Source organism: Aotus nancymaae, unplaced genomic scaffold, assembly GCF_030222135.1.
Source record: "Aotus nancymaae isolate 86718 unplaced genomic scaffold, 86718_ANA_hifiasm-v0.15.2.pri h1tg000041l, whole genome shotgun sequence".
Taxonomy (NCBI): Eukaryota; Metazoa; Chordata; class Mammalia; order Primates; family Aotidae; genus Aotus; species Aotus nancymaae.
In genome coordinates this window covers 31,779,609-31,799,524 of record NW_026988455.1, presented here as the reverse complement: position 1 = coordinate 31,799,524, position 19,916 = coordinate 31,779,609, and the positions used below count along the sequence as shown (strand labels likewise).

General features: G+C 41.1%; 1 protein-coding gene across 4 annotated transcripts in view; it reads right to left on the bottom strand.

Moving 5' to 3' along the window:
• LOC105725260 (TLE family member 1, transcriptional corepressor) overlaps positions 1–19,916 on the bottom strand; it is a 100,580-nt gene that overhangs the window by 56,733 nt on the left and 23,931 nt on the right. For 2 of the 4 annotated variants that reach the window (XM_012464246.2, XM_012464247.2), the window contains exons 5-6: positions 9,804–9,866; positions 7,684–7,788 (exon numbers count right to left, since the gene is read on the bottom strand). In XM_012464246.2, the coding sequence (XP_012319669.1) occupies positions 7,684–7,788; positions 9,804–9,866 (168 nt within the window). The remainder of the gene's footprint in view (positions 1–7,683; positions 7,789–9,803; positions 9,867–19,916) is intronic. The other 2 variants (XM_012464248.2, XM_012464250.2) reach the window with 1 other exon arrangement.

Sequence of the window (19,916 nt, the reverse complement as noted above, 5' to 3'; positions counted from 1 at the left end):
CTGTCTTTATTCTTTCTCCATTCCAACTAATCCACACAGGCCAACTCATCCTGCCTGACCACTGCCTTGCTCATCCCTGGAAGGCCATTAAGGCTATGACAAGCCATGTGTTGGCAGATCCACTATAAAAACTCTACAGGTTTTGGGTGAAAAGATGCTCAACATTATTAGCCATCACAGGAGATGCTGCTTCACATCCACTTGGATGCGTAGAACAAAAAAAATGGATAGTAAGTGCCAGAGATCATGTAGAGAAATTGTAATTCTCATACACTATTGTAGGGATGTAAAATGATGCAGCCACTTTAGAAAACAGTCTGGCTGTTGCTCAAAAGGTTAATAAAGCTACCACAAACCCAGTGATTCTACTCCCAGAGATAGATCCAAGAGAAAACACGCCCACACAAAATCTTGTACACAAATGTTCATAGCAGCATTATTCATAATAGCCAATCAGCGGAAACAACCTAAATGTCCATCAACTTTTGAATCAATAAGCAAATGTGGTATATTGAGGAAATGTTAACTGTCAATAAAAAGAACTAAAATACTGGTGTATACTACAACATGGATGAGCCTTGAAAGCATGATGAATAAAAGAAGGTAGACATACAAGGCTACATATTATATGATTTCATTCATATGAAATGTCCACAATAGGTAAATCCATAGAGATAGATAAGCACATTGGTAGTTGCCAGAGGTTAGGGGAGGAGGCATAAAGAATAAACGGTAATGAATTTATACAGTGACAAAAATTTTCTAGAAAAATTTTATAGTTGTGATGGTTGTACAAGAATGAGAATATGCTAAAAACCACAGAAGTGTATGCCTCAGAAAGGTGAGTTTGGCTGGGTGCAGTGGTTCATGCCTGTGGTCCCAGCACTTTGAGAACAAAGATGGGTGAATCACCTGAGGTCAGGAGCTTGAGACCAGCCTGACCAACATGGTGAAACCCCATCTCTACTAAAAATACAAATTTGCCAGGCATGGTGGTGTGCGACTGTAATCCCAAATATTCGAGAGTGAGGAAAGAGAATGGTTTGAACCCAGGAGACAGAGGTTGCAGTGAGCCAAGATTGCACTACTGCACTCCAGCATGGGTGACAGAGTGAGACATTTTTAAAAAAAAAAAAAAAGGTGAATTTGATGGTATATGTATCATATCTCAATTTTAAAAATATCACATATTTAATTATAATTTTGAAATAACTAAGAGTGTAATTAGATTATAACACAAAAGATAAATGCTTGAGGGGAGAGGTACCTCATTCTTTATGATGTGCCTATTACACATTGCATGCCTGTATCAAAATATCTCATGTATCTCATAAATACATGTACCCACAAAAATTAAAAATTAAAAAACACACAGGTGAAGTTCCTATAATGGGGTACTCTACTTTCTATTCTGAAGCTTTTTTCTCCTGGAAAAAAGAAGAATATATAATGCCTTATTCCAGGGAATCAAGTAAAATCACATGGAACTGTGTGGGTGGGTTGACAGATATAGCAATCATGGCACATGTTTACCTATGTAACAAACCTGCACATCCTATACATGTATCCCAGAACTTAAATTTTAAAAAAGGAAAAGAAATAGGTGGGGAAATTTAAAAGCAAACGCTTCAACACTTTTCTAATAACTACGAAGCACAATGACAATAGCCCAGACACTGAGGAAAAGCTCTCCATTTGTCAGGCGCCCAGTTGTGCTCTCAGATTAAAAAAAAAAAAAAGAATAAAACTTAACCAAAGGAGAAATGTGCTGCAAAGACTTCTTTGCAATATTGCTCTTTCCCTTTGGAAATTTAAAGAAAGCACTAGACTGCTGGAATTTAAGAGGAGAGTCTATCACTAAATACAAGTTGAGTGTGTCACTAAATACAAGTTAGAAGGGCTAGAAGAGCCATGTTTGTTGGAGCTATTTAGTCTTCTCTCGGTAGCAGGATGTGCATTATTCTCCTAGGGAGAATTTGTCTTATAAAGAAACTTACAGCTGGGTTATTGATGGCTTTCCAGGGATTAACCACATACTCATAAGAATAAGAGGCTAACCTCATCCTCTTAAACTTCACACACTACAATCTCATAGATAGCTGACAGCTATAGCAAAAGGAGAAAAATAATCCAACATTTTACTAATCCTTAAACCAATCATCTCATGCAACAGTGGAGAGCCCTTTAGGTCTACAACTCAATCTCTTAGGGACAGACAGGTTCCTTCTACAGACATTTTAGGAGTTTGAATTCACAGCCATCCCCTACAGAAAAACACATAGTCAGACATCACAAAATACCCTAGACTTATTTTATTTTCATACTAAGTTGTTTTAAAATACACATAATCATGTATTTGCCTATGGAGCAGGCATAGAGAAATCTGACCATATGGGATCTATTTATCGGTCCTCGACCAAGGTTATATTCATGAAAAATAAATCAGACTACATCCAAATAAGTGAGAAAGAAAAATGAGATTGCCAAAACCCAAATTTCTTTTTTTCTCTTGTGCATAGGTTATTATGTAAACAAACCCAAATTTCTTGATCTCCTAAAGTTCACAGGCATTGCTATGGGAAACTGCTGAAATTTTCTTGCACCCAACTGTCAGCGTTGAGGCCAGTAATAGAAACGTGGCATTTTATGGAAGGGAAGGACCATCCCCACTGGTCATCTCTTCTAACTCTCTTTCCTCCCAACTTTATCAGCATGATTCCTATAACCTCTCTGTGCCAACAATGGCACTGTCTGCCTTCTTTATGTTATCTAAGGAAGCCAATGATGTTTTCACATTTTTGCTCTCAATTCTGTCTCCATCTGTTCCCCAAACTTAACTTTTTCCTTATGGTTTTGAACTTCTAAGTTTGTACATCAAAAGCTAAATAGCCATCCTTTTTCACTATTGTGTCCTTATTAAAAGTCATTCATGCACAACAACTTAATGGCAGGAGCAGAGCATCTGGCTGGGTCTAATCTCAAACACCCATCCCTGTAACCACTAAAGAAGACAAAGGAGGAGGTGAACTGCTGTTTAGAGCAACCACGTCCCACAAGGGCTTGACCAACTGGACCCACAGATCTGCCACAAGCACTTAGGGAAACCAGGCAGACAAAACTGCAGTTCAAAAAGTCAGGACCACATGTTCAGTGAAGGCTGTTGGCCAAGGTCTTATCCCCACAAAAGCCGGGAAGGTGGATGGTATTACCATCTACACATGGGGGACACTGATAGAGGTTAACTATATGAGGTCATAAAGCCAATAGATGGCAGCCAAGTGTCCTCCCCAAGTCCATCTGATCCTAAGGCCCATGCTTTGTCCAAGGCAACACAAGGCAAATGTTCTTATGTAGATTACCAAAATCACCATGAAATGGAACAGGTGGCTGGAAATATACAACTGTGCAATCGCTTATTAATATTTTTTTTGAATGCCATTAGTTCATTCTTTAACTTTTCAGTTAAAAAAAACAACCATCTTTATGGCCAGGCATGGTGGCTCCCACCTGTAATCCCAACACTTTGAGAGGCTGAGGCAGGTGGAACACCTGAGTCTGGGAGTTCAAGATCAGCCTGGCCAACATGGTGAAACTCTGTCTCTACTAAAAATACAAAAATTAGCCAGGCATGGTAGCACATGCCTATAATCCCAACTACTCGGGAGGCTGAGTCAGGAGAATCACTTGAACCTGAGAGGCAGAGGTTGCAGTGAGCTGAGATCATACCACTGCACACCAGCCTGGGAGACAGAGTAAAACTCTGCCTCAAAAAGGAAAAAAAAAAAGCCAACCATCTTTAGCTCTTCTTTCACATGCCAAAAGAAAGGGGGGAAAAAAAGCAACCATTTCTTCGGGGGAAGGGGAAAAAACTGGTAAGAATAAAGGAATTCACTGGGGTTCTGAAAACGACCCCCTTCTTGTAGAATGTGGGTTACCAGGTATACGCAGGTGTCAAAAATCAAGCTGTGCATTTCACTATATTACAATTATACATCAACTGAAAAAAACAAATCTATGTGTATACAGATATGTATCTATCTCTCCATATTATCCCTCAATTATCTGTGATGTAAAGAGAACACTGATTATTTGAAATTCCAATCCCAACCGAAATCAAATATTCAGTATCTGTAGGAGCAGGCAGAGGAGAGCTTTTAGTTCCAAACTCCCCAAATAATAAAGTGAAGAAGTGGTCTTGGAGTCTTTCATTTCTCCATGCATTCAGGTAGCCATCAGCCATTCCACAAGTAAGACTTTACAACATTTAATAACCAATTTTGTTTTGATTATTCTTAATAGAAATTTAAAAAAAAAAAAAAAACAAAATGTTTGTTAAGGTGTTAACGATGATCCTGATCTAAAAACTCAAGGTCTCAAATGAGTAAGTTCCCTTCCCACAATGCAACTTGTTATTTATTTAAGGCCTGAGTGAGCTGTGTGTCAAACCCAATAAACCTTGTACATATTATTTGCACTATAAATTATCCTTTTCATTGTGACAAGACTACAACACATTTAATAGCAAAAGAATTGGTAAGAAGCAAAATTCAAAAAGTAGGGCTGTAGTTATTATTCTGCCAGTCATCAAATTTGCCGTCAAAGCTGTTTAAAAAAAGATCTATGAAAATATTTCAATAGTCTCTCCAGTATTAAATACCGAAGAAGCTCATTTTTCTTAAATACCAATACTCTATGTAAGTTGAAGGCACGTGCTATGGTGAGAAAGAATTAAAATTCAGTATCTTCTGCCAGACAGGAGAACTACAATTTCTATGCTGGTGAGAAATGGGCACTGTTAACTCACTCAACAAGCAGAGAAAAAATATAACCTCTCTCTGCCTCCTCAAAGAGCAGCCACAGGCCCAGGACACACCTTGAGCTTACCTAGAAGCTGGATGTCCTTGAGAAGATTTACTTTTTCCAGGTTTGATATAGAGAAATATCTTTAGCCCTGTCAAGCAAGCAGTAAAGCTCCTTGATTGTACCTTAAAGGGAATGAGAATGTTTCGGCTCATTTGCATTTTAAAGGGTACTCTTTCATGATCTTTCACACTTGTAATAGATGTCTAAACCGTTAAATTACTATTTCTTTTCTTAGCCTGAAAGTGGATGCAGACTAAGAGCGTGGCCTCTCCCATTGTTCTTTACCCTAAGTCGGCCCCTGAACAATACTGACAGCTGCTATCAAACCAGGCTGCATTTACTCTGCCCGCAGCTGCTGCTTGTAGGAACAGACAGTCTCCTGGTACCTCCTCCCCTCTGGGGAGACAGGTTGACACACTGCATGTTCAATGAAGGGGTGCAAAGGTCCACTGAATTGTCAACCCAATTTTATGCTACTTCGATTTTCCAGGACGCACACAATTCCTTTCAAGCAAAAATCAAGCATATGCCACAGCATGAAACTTAAGGTGTGGGATAATTATTGATCACTACAAACTTGAAAAGAGCCTCTGACATAAATTCATATATTAATCCAAAAATTACAATGATAAAAACCACACATGCCAGTATGCCAAAGACATGCAATGGGTGTAAGGCTCGCTTGCGTTTCACCCAATTCCACTTTGGTTTATTGTTGCCACAGCATCCAGAACTAAACTGCCTTTATAATAACCTCAACAACATTTTTCCTGGACTAAAGCCATTCGTAAAATTAGAAATTCATTTGCCCTTCTAAAAAGATCTGCTATTTTTATTCTCCGATTCAGCTCAAAATGGGTATTACCTACGAACATCTGGTTAATACGATTTCCTCCTTCCTAAAGTGTAGGTGCAAAGGAGATTCACAAGAGCTGGGCGGTGCCTTTGAGAATTTAAACGTCAGAGTTTTACCATCAAGAAATTATATGTCGAAATTTAGAGCCTATCAGAAAACAAACATGTTCCACAAAGTTTAACTGGGTCCTTGAGAACTGCTTTGCATATGTTTTCCTTTAATCAAAACAGGCTTTTCCATCCTCATTCATTTGGGTGAAAAAATTCTGTGCTTGAGCTACAAGTACAATTCACTATTAGTCTTTGCTAATCAAACACAGTACGTGCGAAAGTACCAGTGAATATTTGATTTGATCTCTGAAATAAAGCAATTCATTACACAAGAAAAGAGTACAGAAGGCAGCAGACAAATGCAGATGTAATTGTGTTTTTTGTTGAATGTGATTAGAGAGCCCACTAAGTAACAGTCAAAAACGTGATACTGAAGGAGGGGGAAGGCAGTGCCTGGATCTGGGGGGAAGAGGAGGGAGAATTGTTTATGCAGAGCTAAGCTGTCAAGTGTAATAAAGCAGCTTGAATAAAATTTAAGCTGAAAATCCACTGAAGCTCCCCATTTCAGGGAGGAAAAAGCTATTAAAAGGAAATGAAGGTCACCCTCCCAGTTTATTTCACCTAATTGACTGCCAATAGCTTACCACAGACAACCCAACTGCAGATCTGCAATTGAGAAACTGATGAAAGGAGAGTTTTCAAGCTGAGGCTCATTCTTTAATCCTCCTTGGCTCTTATGTTTTTTCTCCATCTCCAGTTGGGATGTAATTTTAAGCCCTGATGGATTAACTGGTTCCATTGTCTGTGGCCGTCATTGGACTATGGCACTCTTAATCCGTACAGCAGCATGTCTAATTATCATTACAAAGTGTCTGAGGGAACTATAAAGACCAGCAGGGCATCATCTCACAAGCAATTAACATAAATTGATAAATGAGTGATTTGAATCTGCTCAAGGCACTCACATATGAATAAAATCAGAAAGGACGGTCCCTTGTTTCAGCTCCTTCTTTGGCTTAGTATGGAAGGGGAAGAACACATGAGAACCGTCCCAGGTCCTGAGTTGGGGGCGGGGGATGAACTCATGCAGGGGATGGAACACACGCTTCACCAGATTCATTAATGCAGAGCAAATGACTTGTGATTGACAACCAGTGGCCAGCAAGGAGCACTAACTGAACTCAACAGAGGAGAGCAGAACCCCGGTGAAAGGCCAGGGAGCACTAGGGCAGACAATTAACACTTTTTCCACGGCAAGAGAGCGCTCTTTTCATTGGTGTGCCACTTAAAAATTCATGAAAGAGGCACAAGAAAGAACAGGAGCCAACAGTTATATAGGTTCGAATACCGTAGAAAGCAAAAGGCAAAAAGCAAGGATAACTAAATGAAAGGATAATTCAGAGACCTATTTTGCCCTCACTGTGATCTAACATTGTAAGATAGAAGTGAGGAAAGTATTTAAAATTCTAAAGCTTTTACTAGACTAATGAAGCATGGGTGGTTTAGGTGTCACAGGATGAACTACATTTATTTTCCCACTTAAAAGGAAATTTAGGGCTGGGCAAGGGGGTGCATGCCTTTGGTCTCAGCTATTTGGGAGGCTAAGGCAGGAGCATCACTTGAGCCCAGGAGTTCCAAGCCAGCCTAAGCAAAATATCAAGACCCTGATCTGTTTAAAAAGAATTTTTTTAATTAACGATTTTTTTGTCCCCCCCCCAAAATGCCTCTCCTGTCATCTTCCTTACGCTAAGCCCTCTTCCTCTATATACCTTAACACACCCCAAGTCTCCTCCTCCCACCCTTATCAAATAGGTCAACATCAAACTACACATTTTCAACACACACACACACACACACACACACACACACACACAGCCATCAAGTTAATAAGAAATGAAAGCTGGTTATACACACTGTAGGAGGTAGACCTGGTAGGCCACGTACCCCGATGATGGCATTCAACTCTGCCATGGTCACCTGTTTGGCACGTTCAACAGCCTGGGCCACCTGTTGTTGATGCTTTGAAAACAAGCAGAAGAAAGGGCGTTAGCAACAGCCAAGAACTTCACTGTACATTCAAACAACAAAAAGTCAAATGCTATGTGCAATGCAGGCTGAAGTACCAGGGTTTAAATGCATCACTTCTCAACCATACATTATTTTCACAGAACACATGGAAAGAAAAACTGAGAATGGCGCTCCCCTTTATTTCTAAACACCACCAGTCACTACTTCTGACTGTAAATTTCAGCTTGGAATGGTAGAAAACAAAAAGGACATAAAGAATGACAACGTAAGACCTTAGAAAATAAATAGAACAGAACTTGGAAGATCGCCCCTGTTCACAAAAGAGGTTCACAGTAAGTGTGGGCACAAGTTTTACAGCAATTTTAAAATATTCATTTTACAGCTGGGTGCAGTGGCTCATGCCTGTAACCCTAGCACTTTGAGAGGCCAAGACGGGGTGAGCCCAGGAGTTCAAGACCAGCCTGGGCAACATGGCAAAACCCTGTCTCTATTTAAAAAATAAATAAAAATGGGTAGTTTAATACCCATTTTAATACCTAAAACTTTAACATTAAATCTGTTGATCACTTGTCTGATCAGCCAATTTTGACCCACCAGTCATTTCTGGAAACTCCTGGAATTCCTCTCATTCTTTTAGTCTTTTGATGCTTTACTCTCCAGAAGGGAAAGGAAGGACCCAGCCTCAGTTCAGAGAGATGGAAACTCACCTCACACCTCCCAACTCCCAATTCTACCCACAAATAAAAACAAAGCCATAAAGTTACTTGGAAACCATGAGAATGTAGCTTAGAGCCCTGAATCACTAAAGTCTAACAACTTATTACATTCAAGAGGCAGACAAGTCTATTGTGGTATCAGACAAAGATTATGCTGGAAGAGACTGTTACAACAATAATGAGACAGTGACCATCCAGCATGGAGCAACAGGTGCCAACCAGGATACCCAGGACTCCAATCCTAGGCCAATATACTTTCCACCCTGCCTGAAGATGCATTCATCCCATGCACACTTAGAACACACTAAAGCATTTACTAGCTTATATCCAAAAGGAAGGTAAACTTTTCAAGGCAAAGCTAAAATAACCACAGTCTTGAGTCAATTTCATAGATTATAATATAAAGAGATCTCCCCCTCAAAGAAATTCTAAGATTAAACCTCTATGACTTTGTAACTAAAGAAAAGAGCTTATATGACCAGGTGTAGTGGCCCACGCCTGTAATCCCAGCACTTTAGGAGGCTGAGGCAGGTAGATCACCTGAGGTTGGGAGTCTGAGACCAGCCTGACCAAAATGGAAAAACCCCATCTCTACTAAAAATACAAAAAATTAACTGGGCATGATGGCACATGCCTGTAATCCCAGCTACTCAGAAGGCTGAGGCAGGAAAATTGCTTGAATCTGGGAAGCAGAGGTTGCGGTGAGCCGAGATCACACCATTGCACTCCAGCTTGGGCAACAAGAGCGAAACTTCGTCTCCAAAAAGAAAAAAAAAAAAAAAAAAGCTCATACATGCCTGTGACTCAGTAAGTTAATATATTTTGGACTATTATCATCCACCCCTTCAAGGACAGCATTAAGACAACTGCTTTGATACGTAAGTACAAAAGAAGTATCTGCTTCCATAGTAAAGTCTACCTTGATGGAATCATTTTTAAAAGTCAGTATGAGAACAGCTTTCTATTTAAAAGCTATAAAGGACACCTGAATTATCAGCAGCTCTCAAGCTTATGCTACTTAAAGAAAGCAAAAGCTTTACACTGGATAGTCATTTTGCAGTTTTCCACAGGAAAAAAAAAAAAATTAATTTGGGGGTTGAGCTATTGTCACTATTTCTACAGCGTGCCCTCAGATGTGTTAGATAGAATAGCAGGGGGTTTACACACTTCAGCTGTAACAGATGTTCTTCACACTTGTTCCTTGTGATAAAATTAACATCTTAAACCTAGCTAATTTGCAAACAGAGAAGCAACATAATTGCACTTTAACAGCTGAACAGTTTTACTTACTTCCTGAGACAGAAATGGGATGACTTGTGCACAAATCGTATTCAATCTCTTGGCGATTTCAGTCTATAAAGACAAAGCCATACAAATGTTTAGAATACTTCACAATCAGTTCAGAACGGTAAAACTTCAAGCCTCTAACACTTTAGTCCTCCTCTCCCTTGTTCTGGAAGTGTGCACAAAATAGTCTCCCCAGGTTATGTTACTAATATTTATCTTGAGATGAACAGTAGATATTAATCCCACTTGCAAAGTAAGCCACAATCGCACACTTTATTGATCACTTAACAAGAGATAATGAGTGGTTTAATTAAGTTGGAAATCTAGGTGGTTTAAGGCCACATGATCATTTAATTTAATGACTGTAAGTGTACTTTTTCAATGATGGCACACCGTGGCACATTTATGTCACTGCAAGTTTATTCAAGTCGGTGTCAGAAGCCACTGCAGCCACAGCCCTATCAAAGCAGTCCAGCTGTCAAAGATGAAGCCTAAGGTGACAGAGTAGAAGAAAGGCCTGCTGACCTCTTTCCCACTTGTCCCAGCTCTTGTACAATTGAAACAGGATTTTATTGTTCATAGCTTCCCTAAGCCTCAAATTTTCAAACAAACCAAGAAAACATGACTAAAAACATTCCAGTCTAGAGGGTGATGGTCAAGTCATGACATCCTGGATATTCAGAAAGTTTTGCCACAGTTCAGTATCAAACTCAAAGACCTCACTGACAGGGCCCAGCGGTCAGCTGAACATAACAAAAGGTGTCCTTAGTGTCTACAGCATGGGCTGTTTTAAAGAAGGCAGGAAAAGCCGGGCACGGTGGCTCAGGCCTGTAATCCCAGCACATTGGTAGGCCAAGGTGGGTGGGTCAGGAGTCCAAGACCAGCCTGGCAAGGATGGTGAAATTCCGTACTGAAAAATACAAAAATTAACTGGGCATGGTGGTGGGTGCCTGTAATCCCAGCACTGAGGAGGCTGAAGCAGAAAATTGTCTGAACCCAGGAGGTGAAGGCTGCAATGAATTGAAATGGCACCACTGCACTCCAGTCTGGGCAACAGCGAGACTCTCTCAAAAAATAAAAACAAATTTAAAAAATAAAGAAGGCAGGAAAAACTCTTGCTCAGCTCCACATCCACAGCAGTCCCTCTGCTACAAGGGACAAAAACTGGCAAGAGGGAACAGAAGGTACTCTACTTATAGCCTAGAGAAGGATCCACCTGCAGCAGACCTCCAACACCCGACAGCAATGCAAAGCAGCTCTGCTTTCCTCTACCTGGGAAAAACCAGTTCTGCTTTTTTAAAAAAGGAAAAAAAAAAAGTCATCTGTAAAGAGGCCCAGCCTTGACCTTATTTATTTCATTATTTTGTCAATGCTTCTAAATGCCACCTATATTACTGTATTAAGCAATGAAAGGAATCATGAGAAGAAAATTTAAAAGCACACAGTCCACAACCTTGAGAAATAGAGAATGGAAAAAGACAAAGCAGAAACCCCAGGAATGAAGTTGGACCTGCAGTGAGCTGAGACTGTGCTACTATACTCCAGCCTGTGTGACAGGCAAGACCCTGTCTAAAAAAACAAACAACAAAAAAAAACAAAGAAAGAAAAACCCCAGAACTTTAAAATCAAGTATATAAAAAACAGCAGCCTTGCATCTTCTACGACAATTTGAATTAACTAAGCAAAGTCTTTGGTTTTATGGGATTGGATTTAGGCTGACCCAACCTAATTCTCCCCGACGACCAATGAGACAAGGTTACAGATAGACCATGCCTTGGACAAAATGTACTAGAAGGGGAACTAACTGGTAGAGAGAGCAACCCCATGCATGACCTTGCTTTAGCCAGCAAGAAAGATATATGCAAAAAGGGTACAGCTGTACCAGGTACAAAAACAGAACTGGGTCAGCCCCACCCAGTTGATTTGATCACAGCCACCCACTCAAGCTAACTTAAGGTCATGGCTCTCCTAGAAAGCATGGGCAAGGCTTTCCTTTCCTTTGCAACAGGGTTCTGCACTATATATTTCGGTGCATGCAACGGAGTAGAGATACCTTTGGTGGGTATCTTACTTAGGTCCTTGCTCCCAACTCCCTATCTACCACAGCATTCTGTACATTCCTCTTCAGAGGTACTTCCTACCTACATTCCCACAGTATTCTGTACATTCCTCTTCTCGGAAATTCACACTTAAGGTTTCCAATTTTAAAAATGATATATGCTCACTTTGAACTCATACACATGCACAGAGATGTATATATAGAAATATAAAAGAAAGTTAAAATAACCCTGAGTCCATCATCCAAGGATAAGCATGAGTAACACACTGGGGATTTTAGGATACCATCATTCCAGGTTCTCACTTATGTGCACAGAAGCCCAGAGTGTGAGAGACACATTTTAATACCAAGGGTTCCGTTACATACCCTGCCTTTCTATAATTTGTTATTCAAACATGTGTCATGGACACCATCCAAGTCAATACAGATCATTAACAAGTACTTTGACATATTCCACCATATAAGTATAGAGATGTTTAAGTACTGTTGATACCAGTGAACATTTATGTTTCATTTAATCTTGCATGATTAATGACTCTGTGTTAAATAACCCGCCACACAGATCTCTAAAAGGAATCCCTAGATGTGAAACTGCCACGTCAAAGTGTATGCATATTTTAAGTTGCAATGCACGCTGCCAAACTGCCCAGCAGAAAAGCTGTACCAATTATTGTAAGTTTAGGAGGGTGCCTGTTCTCCCACCCAGTGTCAATATTGGGTTTTGTTGACCTTTCTTTAATCCTTATCCATCTAACGGATTAAAAAATGACCTCATTTTTATTTGCATTACTTGAATTCTTCCTCTAGTTAAACATCTTTTCATTTATTTATTGGTCCACTGTATGTTTCCCAGCTCCATTCTTCCATTGTTGTTCAATCATTTGTCTTTTGGTGGTGCTTCCTTGCATAAGACAAATATTAACCCTTTGATATATCATAGTTTGCTCAGCTTGCCACCTGTCTTTCAACCTTGCTTAATATGAATTTTTTGCTGTATAGAACTCTAAGTCTTTATGTGGACAAAAGAAAGCATTTTCTTCCTATGCTGCTGGCCTTTAGGTAAAGATTAGAACACGCCAACATCATAAAAGCCATTCTTACTTTTCTTCTAATGTGCCATGGCTGCACTTTTTATACTTAATTTGATTTAGCTGGAATTTACTTTAGTTTAAGAAAACATGCCCTCATCTTTAACTATGATAACGACTATGTGTTATTACCTAGAATGGCATCAAAGTAGACTTGAACATGGCCAGAAGACAGTTAAGATCCAGCCTGAATGAAATGAACCTGTAAACCTTTAATAATATTAAAGTTATCAAAAACGAAATAAAGAAAAGAAATACATATTAAAAGCAAAGGCAATGAATACGGTGGGTCTCTCGGTACCTGTGAGGAACTGGTTCAGATTCCCCCGTGGAAACCAAAATCCAAGGATGCTCAAGTCCTTATATAAAATGGTGTAGTATTTGCATATAACCTACCCACATCTACTCATACACTTTAAAACATCTCCAGATTACTTAAAATATCTAATACAATGTAAATCCTAGGTAAATGGTTGTATTATTTAGGAAATAGTGACAAGTGTTCACTACAGACACAATTTTTTTTTTTTTGAGACAGAGTCTTGCTCTGTCGTCCAGGCTGGAGTGCAATGGCGCAATCTCGGCTCACTGCAACCTCCACCTCCTAATTTTAAGGAATTTTCCTGCCTCAGCCTCCCGAGTAGCTGAGATTACAGGCACACACCACCACGCCCCGCTAATTTTTTGTATTTTTACTAAAGATGGAGTTTTATCATGTTGACCAGGCTGGTTTTAAACTCCTGACCTCAAGTGATCCACCTGCCTCAGCCTCCCAAAGTGCTAGGATTACCGGCATGAGCCACCATGCCCAGCCAATGCAATGTTTTACAAAATATATATTTTCGGGCCAGGCGCAGTGGCTCACAGCTGTAATCCCAGAACTTTGGGAGGCTGAGGTGGGTGGATCACAAGGTCAGGAGTTCGAGACCAACCAGCCTGGCCAGCATGGTGAAACCCTGTCTCTACTAAAAATACAAAAAATTAGTCAGGCATAGTAGCGTGCACCTGTAGTCCCAGGTACTGGGGAGGCCGAGGCAGGAGAATTGCTTGAACCCGGCAGGCGGAGGCTGCAGTGAGCTGAGATCATGCCACTGCACTCCAGCCTGGGCAATAAGGCGAGACTCTGTCTCAGAAAAAAAAAAAAAAATGTGTGTGTGTGTGTGTATATATATATATATATATATACACACACACACACACACACACACACTATTTTGGTTGGTTGAATTGACATGGTTGGTTGAATTCACAGACGTAGAACCCACAGATACAAAGGGTTGACTGTGCTATGTAAGTTGGGTTAAACTGGATAAGCCTAAAACAGGAGGAAGAAAAGTTAGAAATCAAAGCTCAACCCGATGAAAAACATCAAAAGCTATAGCATATGTTCTGGAAATTCTACATATATGGTCTGGAGAATAAGCAAATAGGAGCAATAGAACAGTCTTACCCAAGACTTCCCCTCCATCTGCCAGGTCTCTAAACCCTGATCTTTATCCTGAAAAGTAAGCTTGATTTTTGAGCCAGAAAATCTAAATTCAAGTCTTGGCGTCTTCTACTTACAAGCTGGTTTACCCTGGAAATGGCACTGACATACTCTGAACTGCCCTGGCTCCTCCATCTGCACAACCTACCTCCTGGCAGGTGAAGGTACAGAACTTACCTGACAGTGCTCTGTGAGTTCTAAACCATCACTAGCTCCCCAAGAGGACTTCATGACATCTTCCCATCCCTTATAACAGTCTGGATGGCAGCAGCATAAAAACTGACAATAATTCTTAGTATTAGCTTTTGCTTCAACACAAGGGTATACTGGTAAGATTCTTAATTTAGCACAAATTAACAAGTCTCATAATGACTTCTAACCATGCTTCTATTCTGCTTGGAGTGTGCTGGCAGGTTAACCTCAGTATTTGACCCTGGTGCCTCCCATCTCTTGCAAAGGATAGACAACTCCAGTGAAAAACTGGGGGTTATCTGCATTTTCCACCTAGAAATCATTTTCCTACCCAGTGATAAAGACCTATTTGGTACCCGCTAAGTCATAACACTTATAAATAAACTTTCCCTGTGCCTGGATTTTTGACACTGTGTAAGGCAACAACAATAAACCTGCATTCAAGAGCTATCCACAAACCAAATCTGCATGGAACCCTCCACCCAGAAATGTAAGCAGCAGGGTGAAGGCTCCAGCAACAAGCCTTTTTTCATGGATGGCCACAGCCTACTGAGGCAGCAGGAAGCAGGAGTCCAAATTACCTGTCTAGAACAGTCTTTCATTGTTACCAATGCCAACTCTCCTCACTGATTTGCATATGGTAATAGAGTTAGCCCTCATCATCCAAAAATTGGGGTTTGCATCTTGGCAAACTAGTACTGGGTGTTCTATGTTAAGTCACTTAAACCACTGGGTCCCACCCAGATCTCCCACTTAACAGGATTACCACAAATCTACTTCAGAGTTTCTTCAAAATCAAGTGAGCTGATAAGCTGGTATGTAAGCTAAGGTACACTATTCCAAAGTGCTATACAAATAGGAGAGACCCTCCCAATCCTTCAAGGCCTGCCTCAAATTCACTGAGAAGCTGCCTTTCCCCCATAACACCAATAAACACACTCTTCTCTAGGCCCTTCAAGATCCTCCATAGCACTTACTGTCATTTGATAAACTAAACCTATGTGCTTAAAAATCACCATGTCATACAAAGAAAGCTTCCATACAGTTTCTTAACAGCTTTCTACATAAAAGCCTTCTCAACACAAGATGGGAAGCATTAGAACACGACTCCTACTAAATACTGTGACATATTTCTTTGCAGTACCTCCCCTACTAAAACTGATGCCAAGATACATATTTAATATACTTTGAAAGTCATGCCTCAATGAACTAAAACTTAATTTCCATGCACCCCTAAATTCAATGGCCAAGATGCAACCAGATAAGCCATTACCAAACAGCGCTAGAGAAAGGCTGTTCACAAAAAAATAAAAACAAAATCATATATTGGGAGGCATACAATTCATGTATATGTATGTTTTAACTGAGCCGAAATATGGCCAAAGACCTCAGAGACCAGCCATCAATCAAACTCTAGTATATTCTGCAAGGCTTTTAAATTCAAGATATGGTCTTCTGAGTAGCTGAACTTAAGAATGTAGGATTCTATAATTCTTAAAAGTCTCACCACCTTTTCCTGTTTCTCACACTTTGTCTAACTGCAATACGGAAAAGTCCACTCCTCAGGGCCTGCACACTTCCCCACTACACATAGAGTAGTGCATAATGCCGGTTGTTTGAAGCTCAAAACAGGGTGAGGACTGCTTAAGAGTAATTGCCCATGGGCCTCAAAGCAATCCAATGGCACCTTGCCCAAAGTCAGCTTAGGGAGGGGAAACTCCACTAGCATTAAATTGCAAATTGATGGATCATAAAAAATGGTGCTTATGCTGAGGGCTGGCAACCTGATCTTCTGGTTTCTTTGAACCAAGCAGGAAGCCAAGATAAAAACACAGTGGAGTGTTGGTAAGAAGTGTCTGGCAACAGATACATGGGCAAGAACATGAAAACAAAGCACACAAAGGAAATAAATAGATAACCTCTAAATCCCTTCAGACTAGAAGTTTCTGAGTCTGTGAAATGACAACCTTAAAGACAAAAAAATAAAATATATATACACTGAAACCTCACCAGCAACCAAACAAAAAAGTCAATTTTGTTGTAAGTAAGGTAGGTCATTCAGAAATAGTTAAGGCAATTTTTAAAAAATTAACAAAATCCAATGATGATGCATCCTCAGGGAAACTGGAACAGTATACGTTACTGATGACATTAAATTGGTAGCGCTGTCTTGGAAAGCAACTGGGCAATGTGTTTCAAGAGCATGAAATTATTCAAACCCTTTGGTAAGGCTTCCCACAGCTAAGAATTTATCCTAAGGAAATAGTTCAAATGAAAAGCATTCCGTGCATGAAGCTGTTCACTGCAGCACTAGTTTCAAAGCAAAAAGAGAAAAAGCCAGCTAAAAGATGTAACAGCAATTCAACACATCACAACCATCTGCCGAGTTTTCAAAAAAGTTAAAATTTGCCCTCCTAATGAATCAGTTGTCTAATACTAGTAGAACAGTTAAATACACCACATACCAACCCACAGGCATGGCAAGTAACTGTTAAAGTCATATATATGATAACGTTGCTAAAATGGCCAATACATTCACTACATAATGAGGGGGAGTGGGGAGAAACAAAGACACTGTGGTTTAAACAAAAAAAAACAAAACAAAACAAAAAAAGAATCATTAGGAACTTGGCCAAGCACTGTAAGTTGATATCCAAAATAAAAACAGTGATTATGCTGAGGTGGTAGGGTTATTAGTGACCCCTTTTTTTTCTACCTCCAGTAACTTGGAATCATTGCCCTTCATTTACTGTTTAAATGGTTTTTTTTTGTATTTTTTTTTTCTTTCGAGACAGGGTCTCACCCTGTTGCCCAGGTTGGAGTATAGTGGCACAATCTCAGCTCACTGCAACCTCCGCCTCCCGGGCTTAAGTGATTCTGGTGACTCAGCCTCCATAGTAGCTGGGACTACAGACGTGCACCACCACATAGGGCTAATTTTTGTATTTTTAGTAGAGACGAGGTTTCACCATGTTGGCCAGGCTGGTCTCGAACTCCTGATCTCAGGTGATACACATGCCTCAGCCTCCCCAAGTGCTGGGATTACAGGAACGAGCCACTGCACCTGGCCAATTTAATGTTTAAATTTAATATTACATCGGGAAGGGAGATAAGCACCATCTAACCCACCACGTTTGTGATCAACAGTGGCACTGACACACAACACTGCTGGCAAATCTGGAACCATTTGGGTACACAGCCCTCTTACAATCCTAAAATGACACGTGGAGAAACAGAAGTCTAAAGGAAATGATTTGCCCAAGATCATAAAGCAAGATTTGAAGCCGCATATTCCCTGCCTAGTCCTTTCTCCAGAAAGCAGAAGTAGGGAAGTGGGAGATACGACAAGAAACAGCTGATGAACTCAGCCCTGTCTGCAAAGCAACGCAACTGCTGAAAGGCCATACAGCCCAAACACGGCTACAGCAGCACAAGGCCAAGGCTGCGTCATCCCTCGGCCAACAAAGGGATTACAGATAATGCTTCTCATCTGTCAATGACAGGGTCACCGTGCCCTTGCTACCCTAGCAGAGGTCTCTGCACAGAACAGACATTTTATAAGGGACCTCAATTATAAATTGCAAAACTTAAGTAAATGAGTCACAGCCAAACTCCACTTTAGTATTCTCCTTCACAGGCAGAAAGAATGATGCATCAACCCTAACATCAGACCATCTGGTCCACCAGTAAAGCAAAATCCACACACATCTCTAATTCCTGAAGATGATATCTGATATACCTAAAGAAAATGAGGAGCCAGGCATGGTGGCTCATGCCTATAATCCCAGCATTTTAGGCAGGATGGATCACTTGAAGCCAGGAGTTTGTGACCAGCCTGGGGAACACAGCAAGACACTGCCTCTACCAAAAAAAAAAATTTAATTAGAGATGCATGCATAAAAACTGTGTACCAAAAATTATACACACAAAACACTGCAAATAATCTTCCAATACTCCCTTTCCCTTCATAGAAGAGGAAGAGTTCCCTTGCCAAGAGGCTTCCTTCAGGATATCTGCTACTCACAGTCTTACGATCCCTCCCATCACAGTGCTTTGCTCACCAATAGCTCATGAAAAGGTAAATTCATGTTAAAATCTAATGTGTCTGAGTAGCTTTTGTTTAAAATATAATTACATCAATAAAATGAATAATCATGACGGGCATGGTAGCTCACACCTGTAATCCCAGCACTTAGGAAGGCCGAGGCAGTGGATCACGAGGTCAGGAGTTGAGACCAGCCTGGCCAAGATGGTGAAACCCTGTCTCTACTAAAAACACAAAAATTAGCTGGATGCAGTGGCAGGAGCCTGTAATCCCAGCTACTCAGGAGGCTGAGGCAGGAGAATCGCTTGAACCCAGGAGGCAGAGCTTGCAGTGAACCAAGATGGCACCACTGCAACCCAGCATGGGCAACAGGGCAAGACTCCGTCTCGGCGGCAGGGGGGATAATTAATCACATTTTGGGAAAATCTAAATTAAAACAATGTGGGGTGACCGGCCACGGTGGCTCATGCCTATAATCCCAGCACTTTGGGGAGCTGAGGCAGGAGGCTCCCTTGAGCCCAGGTGTTTAAGATCAGCCTGGCCAACACAGGGAAACCGTCTCTCTTAAAAAGGAAAAAAAAAAAAAGCAAGCCAGGTGAGGTGGCTCACACCTGTAATCCCAGCACTTTGGGAGTCCGAGGCGGGTGGATCACGAGGTCAGGCGTTAGAGACTACTCTGGCCATCATAGTGAAAGCCCATCTCTGCTAAAAATACAAAAAATTACCCAGGCGTGGTGGTGTGTGCCTGTAATCCCAGCTACTCAGAGGCTGAGAAAGGAGAACCGAATGAACCTGGTGTAAGGTCTGTTCTCGCCTAGTTTAGAGAAGAAACTGAGGCCAGCACAAGAAGATCTGATGCAAAGGAATTTATTCAGGCTCCCGGACGAGGTTCTGCGGCCCGACAGGAGGGGCCGGAGAAGTCGCACAGACGCCTCTCAGATGTGGGGTTTTATAGGGAGTGGAGGCGTTTGATTGGCTGTGCCCAAGGTGAGTGGGGCAAAATGGCGGGGAGTAGGGCCCGGATGGAACAAAATGGCGGGGAGTGGGGCCCAGATAGGACAAAATGGTAGGCAGGGAGTGGGGCCCAGATAGGACAAAATGGTAGGCAGGGAGTGGGGCCCAGGTAGGACAAAATGGTGGGTAGTGGGGCCTGGATGGGACAAAATGCTATCAGGTAGGTCCTGGCGGGGCTTTTTTCCCGGGCTCCCGGGGGCCGGGGTTGGGGGGCGGGAAGGGGGTGTGTGTG